Source organism: Cicer arietinum, chromosome 6 (assembly GCF_000331145.2).
Source record: "Cicer arietinum cultivar CDC Frontier isolate Library 1 chromosome 6, Cicar.CDCFrontier_v2.0, whole genome shotgun sequence".
Taxonomy (NCBI): domain Eukaryota; kingdom Viridiplantae; phylum Streptophyta; class Magnoliopsida; order Fabales; family Fabaceae; genus Cicer; species Cicer arietinum.
In genome coordinates, this window is record NC_021165.2 from 58,001,640 (window position 1) to 58,009,897 (window position 8,258).

Consider the following 8,258-nt stretch of genomic DNA (forward strand, 5'->3'; position numbering starts at 1 on the left):
CAACGCATGCTTGCGTGGATCCTAAAATGAAACTTTCAAATTCTATGTTACAGCTGTCTCTTGCTGTCTTGTGTTTAATTTCTGTTATGCTGCCCACTAATTCAATTCCTACCAACAAATGCTTTCGTAGCTTCGAGAAACAAAAAAAAAAAGAAAAACTTCAACCACATTTGTGCCATTTTATACATAATGGGTAATACTACTTGTGCCTCCAAAAATGGAAAAATATTATACTATTAATGTGTACGAAAACATGAAGACTCTTTAGGCAATTTCTTTCCTCCTATCTACGAATTGTGAATTCTACCATGAGGCGTGTAACAACAACTATGCATTGAAGAAGATATGTTTCCAAGTGAAGCTTGATTTAAACCCTCATAACTAAAGGTAAGAGAAATTAACCACCTCTAGCTTCATCTTTATTCTTATACACCTTCTTATATTCTTGAATTCTTCTTTTATTGCATTTCACATAGTTTATGAAAGTCTTAATTTTTGTATACATGTTTTTTAAGTCATGATGATTTCTTCATGTTTATATATGGTAGTAGTGGCTAATGCTATTTTTATTTTTTGTTTTTATTGTAAAGTAGATTATTTTACTTTCTAGAATTGAATTTGAGAGTTAATATTTAAAACTTTTTTTTGACGTTTTTTTAGTTCACCAACCGAATTATTGATTTAAGACGCCAATTAGGAATGTTTCCTCAACTAAGTAATCGGTAAAGAAGAATTTTGCTGAATACTACTATATAATCCTTTAATTTGGTGTTGAACATATAAATCTAATTAACAATGGTTCTTAGTTCCTTCTAGTTCATCGCATGTTATGGTTTTCTCTCCTGAAAGTGTTAATTTGTCCATTAGCATATACGTTGTGAGATATTTTGTCTCATTTATTTTATTTTATATTATGATGTTAAAGAATAGTGTGTATAATAGAAAATCATCCATTTTGAAGCCAAAAGGGATGCAATAGCAAGTGAATTAAAATATAGGATCCAAAACCATATTGTGAACTGGATCTTGTTGATGCTTAACAGGCCTGTGCCAATTCAAGACTACTGTTTTAAATGGACTTTTTGTGGACATGAGAAATGGGCTAGTTTGGGCTTGGGCCGTAGTAGTTTTGCTGGACTTAGCCAGCCCAATCCATCAACTGATTTCAGGTACTCTTTTAAGTGTTAGCCCAATGATTTATTTTACACACCCAATAATAATATGTATTGTTCATTTTATTGCAATCCATATTATTTTCTTTTAACTAAAAATTAATCTACATAACTATTTCTTATTTTTCAACTTAATAGACGTTTCTCTGTATAGAATCTCACTAGCTGCGTCATTGTTCTAGACGGAAGACTTACGTAGCTACTAACCTTTGTAGATAGATATGTGTGCATAAATATTTTTCTTTGTTGAACTCATACATCTTAAGTATTGTATGAAATGAGTTCACCTTTCATTTTTATGTCTCATTTCCTATTCTCTCTAAAAAGATAGCACATTAATCCATAAATCCACCCTTTCTAAGTGATAAAATTATCATTGTTAGTTATTATAGGAAATTAATAGCACAAAAAAAAATTCAAAATGGCTTAGAAGTTTTAATTCCTTATTCCATTGAGCATATGACTATATGTTATTATCTTAGCTTTGTCACAATTCACTATTTTTATTTTTGTCGACATACCATTCACTATTTTCTATCACAATTATTGAAGGCTTGTGTTTGTATATGGTACACCTGTGCTAACGTGTCAATATTCAGACGGTTAAGAGAATTGAAGATGTGACCACTAGGTTTGTCATTACTTTTATTTTATGCACTAATGTTAATGATTTTTTTTTTTCAACATCTATATTAATGTATTATGAGGTAGTTGTAAAAATTATTAAATTAAAAAAAATTACTTTTTAAAATTTAATGGTCTTTACAACTACGCTACAAATATATATCAAATATATGTCGTAGAGCGTCTAAATAGTTTTTTTTAATAAATAAATAGTATTTATTCATGATGAAGATGTAAACTCCAAATGTATTAATTATCTCAAATTAACTCTATAATTGCTTTAGAACATGCATTCATCGACAACAAATGTTGTTTATTAGTTGAGTAGCTTTAAAAAATCTTGTTAAATCAAACGAAATGATGTCGACAAATTCATTAAAGCTGCACTACATAGTAATGTAGTACCAAAGTTGTAGTGGAAAAGCATCGTATACTTTAATTTTTATGATCTATACCACACACTCATCCATCACATTATCATATCATCTCAATAATTCAAATATAGAGTCATAAAAAAATTATGTTTGTAAATTTCAACCACACACAACATGCCACCTTATCAATTGTATATGAAACTTTAGCAATCAACCACACATTTCATCTTACCTTATCGTCTTTATTAACCGTTCATTTGCAACTTGCAATTCCAATTCAACACACATTGAAGTAACTCATTGCAAGCCAAAAAATAGGCTTTCTCCTCAGAGACATTTGATTATTTGTATAGATTTTCAAAGAACATGGAGACTGTTCTTTCCAAACACTCACCACCTTCTGCCTTCAAGGTGCGTAGATATAGATACCAAGGCACTATTATGATTAATTAATACTCAAATAACTAATCTTACTATATCCTTTCTTATCCTTGTCTTCATCATTTTTATATTTGATTTATGTATATTTTAATATTTATGTTAGTCATTACCCCAATTACAGATGCTGCCAAGTGACTATAAAGCTCCTAAATTTTGGTATTTTTATTGTTTAATTAACTCTTGATAAAGTACCAAATGATCAATTGGCTTTAAATAGGCATCTTTTAAGAAATAATAGGTGCAAGGTTTAAGAGTTCATATATAGGAGATGGATAAGTCTATGACACTATTTAGCCAAAAGAACTGACCAATTAAAATATATTGACTTGCTATATAACAAAAGTAGTCTTTACAATGTCCAACTGATCTCCACATTATAAGTCGATTTTATAAAATTTAATAGGAATAAGTTATACCTGAAGTCTAAAGTTAGTTTTAGTGTTTTAACTAAAGATATTACACATTATAAGTCGATTTAGTAAATTTTGATAGGAATAAGTTATATCTAAAGTATAAAGTTAGTTTGGGTGTCTTAACTAAAGATATTAGGCACCAACTTTTTTTTTGAAATTTTTGTCTTTTTTATGTATTCATCCTTGCAAGAATAAATTTTTTATTGAAGAAACAAATAGTTAACTTAGGCATCTTTATTAATTTTTTGGCATCTCATAAGAATTTTGTTAGTAACACAAATTAAATACAATAATTAGTTTAACTAAGTAATATGTCTGATATGATTTTCCAATTTGGTTATTTGTGGCCACTGGACTAATACCCTGCCTTCCAAGTTTGGATAATGTTCAGTTCAGGTTGGACTAATTGGAGTTTGGGAAACTCTTCAGGAAATGGAATCTGTTTGTTTTTTTGTTACCAACTGTGGCTGTAATTAATGCATTTATTAAGCTCATATTGGTGATTATGTACCACAATAATTGCAAAATTTCTTCATATGCTGGGGGTATTACTAGTATTTTGAAGGTGTATTTAACTATAACTGTTGACATCTTCACGTAAATTTCATGTGTAAGGTCTACCAATGAATCTTTATTGGTCAATTTTTTTTAAAGCAAAATTAACTGCTACTCAACTTATTATAAATGGCACCACTTATGTGGTTCAGAGACACACTAACGGATTACATGGACAACACACCAAACATGTCTCACATTTTTTAATTTGTGCAACCCTCATGATTCAAGAAATAAATGATCAACTCTTTATACATAAATGTCCATCCACACATAAGTAAAGAACAAATGACAATGATTTATAAGTGTAATTTTTAAATGGTAAAATTTTGGGGAAGTATTTAATGTGTTATAGTACAAGTTCAAATTGATAATTCTTTTTTATTCCATTTGGTCTTTTAACATTTGAAAAACAAAACACAAGATTTATCATAGTTTGAAAAAAAATTCATGTTTATGCTAGCAAGGGTATCTCTTATTCACAGCCGATTCAACGTAGGAGTTTCGTTTTTTTAGCAAAATATGTTTTTAAGAATATTTTATTTTCCCCAAATTCATATTCTGTATTTTCTTTTCTTCGTTTTTTTCCTTTTTAGTCACATTTCTTACATTTTTCTTTTCTTTTATTTATCTCTCATTCATCTTTCTATTTTTTATATTTTAAAAACTAAATCAAACATCAAATCAGTTTGACTTATAAGTCATTTTTCTATTTTAAACCATCTGAATTAAAATAAAACTGCAATCGTTAATTTATGATTCAATCGATTGGATTCGTTTTTTAAATAATTTTTATTTTACACTATTCTTTATTTAAGCGAAAATAAAGAGTGAAATTGGACTAGATATAACTTGTAATTTTCACTTGATTCTTACATTTTAAAAAAATAAAATAACTTATTTATTTATTTCATGACATTCTCATAATATATTTAGCCAACTCGACGCTTTTCAAATTAAGTATGTGCCAATAATTTGCTAATTTGGTCTAGATTTTCATATCTAAATTATTCTAAATAAATTATGAATCACACAAATTGAATTTTATTGGAAGCATTTGAGTATCATTTTCTGAAAATTATCCGGATTAAATTTTATGTCATTATTTTTAAATCGGACCAAGCCAAATCCATAACATGTATATATATATGATTTTGTCTTAAAATATAAATAAAAATTAATCTAAAATAATTGATGCATGTAGTTTAAATTTTTAAATCATGTATATTAAATTTTTTTAATTAATTTTTGTTTATATTTAAATACGGTGAAAATATTATTTTAAAAAAATTATACTTATAATTTGGTCTTTATGATTGTGCATAATTGTCCTATAAGCAAGTAAAAATGATTTATTACTTTGAAGGTCGCCTTCATGACACACTAATTAAAGTTGAGCATGGAAATACATGACACAACATTATGCCGTCCACAATATTATATTATTTATTATTATGATTTATAATTACATTAATTAATTAATTAATTTATATTATCAGTTATACATACATTCAACGAAATTTCACTATTTTATTATTTTGTTATATTAAGATGAAAGGATGATATATATTTTGACTAAACAGAATATGTAGTTCCTTAAATTAATTTTAGTCTTTTATCTTAATTTAGTCTTTTATTTTAATTTTAAGTGATAATTTGATCTTTTATTTTTTAAAATATCAACAATATTATTCTTTTTTTTAATAAAAAATCATCAAAGTTTTCAAACAAAATTCATAAAACTAATAATCATCTTAAATATAATGCAAATTTCATCAAATGCATAACTTAAATATTCAAATAAGCTCATATTTTCATCTCCAACAATATCAAATTCATCCAATAAAGAATGAAAATATGAGTTTATTTAAAGATTTAAGTTATGAATTTGATGGAATTTGCATTATTTAAGGATGATATTAATTTTATGAGTTTTGTTTGAAAATTTTGAATTTTTTTTAAATTTCTGTAAAAAAAGAATAACATTGTTAACATTTTAAAACATAAAAGATCAAATTGTCACTTAAAATAAATGATCAAATTAAAAAAAAAAAGATAAAAAACTAAAATGTTAATTAAAATTAAGTTAAGAGATTGCATATGCTATTTAACTTATATTTTTTAATCATTAAATTAAATTATTGGAGTTAAATGATATATCATAATATTTCTTTTAAAAATCTTTAATGATACTGTCATATAAAGAAAAGGTCAAAAGTAAGTACTACACTTTTTCTATTTCAATGTGTCCCCGTGACTTAACAAAGTGCTCCCGTATAGCTCACCAATGTTCTTCCATGAAACCATCTCACAAGGTATTGGAAAAATACAATTCTTACATAAAAAAATAAATAAAGTTTAAATATAATTTATAAAGATGGGTTAAGTTGTATATAAAAAGTTAATTTATATAATATCAAGAGGTTTAACAAGAGTTAATAAAAACTTAATATAAGTGATGAGGATTGTTAATAAAATCTCCAAAGTTTAAAGTTCTTTTTTTAAAAATTTCTATTAAATTTCTATTATTAAATTCCTTATTGAAATAAATTTTCTAAAGTCGATTTATTATTTAATTATTTTTTGTGTGTTTAAGATATCAAAAAATTATTTTTTAATTATTTTTTAAAGTCGATCTATTAAATTTCCTTATTTAATTTTCTAAATTTCTAATATTTTGTTAATTGATATATATTTTTTTTTTGAATTTATTTATCTCAAAAAGATATCAAAAATACTTCTCAAAAAATTTTAAAACATTTTGTTCTTGGAATAATTTTAATTTCATTTTTTTCTCGTAAAACTTTGTAAAAAAATATTTATTTTGAAAACAAATTAAAAGAATTTGAACAAAAAATAAACAAAATTTGTAAATTATTTTTTATTGAAAAAAAATTGAAACTTTTTTGTTGAAATTTTGTTTTTGAAAAAATTGGACCATAAGCCTAACTAAATGCACAAAATTTTAGAAGTTTTTAAATTTGTTAACTATAAACTTTTTTTCCTCTCCGACATATGAACTGAAATTAATAATTAGTGTAAGTGACCATGGTTTTAGATTATATTATTTTAGTATTCTAAATGGGCCCTTAACAAGGAATCAAGCATGTGAGCGAGTATTGGTTTAATACGATGAATGCCAAAAAAGTTAGTACGTTTTTTTTATCATATATATTCATCAATTTCATTACTTTGAGTCTGTGACATCAAGAGAACGACAACAATGACTATTCTAATTACACACAAAATAAATAAAATTGATGCATCAAACGGTACTGCATCTTACTCCCCTCTATAAAAAGGTGTAGCCTAAAATATTTATTATTGCTCAATTTGCAAACAAAATTTGCGATTGAGTCTTTTACTTTCCTAATTCGATTTTGCACTATAGTTATTTATTATCATTCTCGCAAATAGATCGATTGAACCGTGAACGTTTTCTAAAAGGAAACAGGGAAGAGATATGAGTTCAAGTCTAGCCTCATTTTACAAGGTTAACATAAGAAATTAAATATAGAAGAAAGAAATATCTTGAACTTCTGTGGTCAACTTCAACCAAAAAAATCATCATTTTAATTTAAACCAAATAGATCAATTTTTATTGACTCGCTTTTATTTATATTTGATTAGAGAGTGATACTACATTTACTCATTTCTATTTAATTTCTTACTTATTCATTAGATACTCATATATGACTCTTGATATTAGTAGGTGAAACAATTATAAATCATATTTTATTTATTTCTCGATTGAATTTTGATTATCAGAGTATAAAATTCATTAAACTTTTTTGAATTTATATTGCTAATTTAATTTTTGAAGTGTATTCAATTGTTAATCAAATTTTATACTAATTAGGGTTTGAGCAAGGAGGAGGAAGAATCATTGCTTGGACAAATTGAAATATGGAAGTACATGACACAATTCACTGACTCATTTGCTCTCAAAAGTGTTGTGGAACTCCGCATAGCTGACATAATAGACCGCTATGGTAAACCACTATCCTTGACACAAATAGTTCAGAATCTCGACGATGCACCTTCCCCTGATAGCACTCTGCTCCTAAGAATAATGCGAGTTATGGTTCGGAGAAAGATATTCAGCTCTGAAAAATCTGAAACCGGAGAAACTCTTTATGGTTTAACTAGAGCATCAAAATGGATCCTACAAGACACAAAAATGACATTGGCACCAATGTTGTTGCTTGAGAATCATCCATTTCATTTGAACCCTGCTAACTTTATTAGTGACATTATAAGAGAAGGGACAAAAAATGGAACAGCTTTTTTTAGGTGTCATGGTCATGAACAATTTGAAATGACGGGTTTGGACCCAAAATATAATGAATTGTTTAATCAAGGTATGGTTTGTACGGCTAGAATTGTTTCAAGGGCTGTTATTGCTGGATATAAAGATGGATTTAATCAAATTCAATCTTTGGTTGATGTTGGAGGTGGAATTGGTGGATCTCTTTCTGAAATTGTTAGAGCTTACCCTCATATTCAAGGTATTAACTTTGATTTGCCTCATGTTGTTGAGACAGCACCTAAGTTTGATGGTATCACTCATGTTGGAGGAGACATGTTTGTTTCTGTTCCTAGTGCTGATGCTATTTACATGAAGGTATAATTCAAAACGTTGCATGTTTGGTTTATAAATATTAATTTAATCATCATGG

General features: G+C 26.7%; 1 protein-coding gene across 1 annotated transcript in view; it reads left to right on the top strand.

The window, feature by feature from the left end:
* Positions 1–1,885: 1,885 nt before the first annotated feature.
* The window catches only part of LOC101506993 ((R,S)-reticuline 7-O-methyltransferase-like), a 7,110-nt gene continuing 737 nt past the window's right edge, over positions 1,886–8,258 (top strand). The window contains exons 1-2 of the mRNA XM_012717470.3: positions 1,886–2,581; positions 7,439–8,203. Coding sequence (XP_012572924.1) covers positions 2,537–2,581; positions 7,439–8,203 — 810 coding nt within the window. The 5' untranslated portion in view covers positions 1,886–2,536. The remainder of the gene's footprint in view (positions 2,582–7,438; positions 8,204–8,258) is intronic.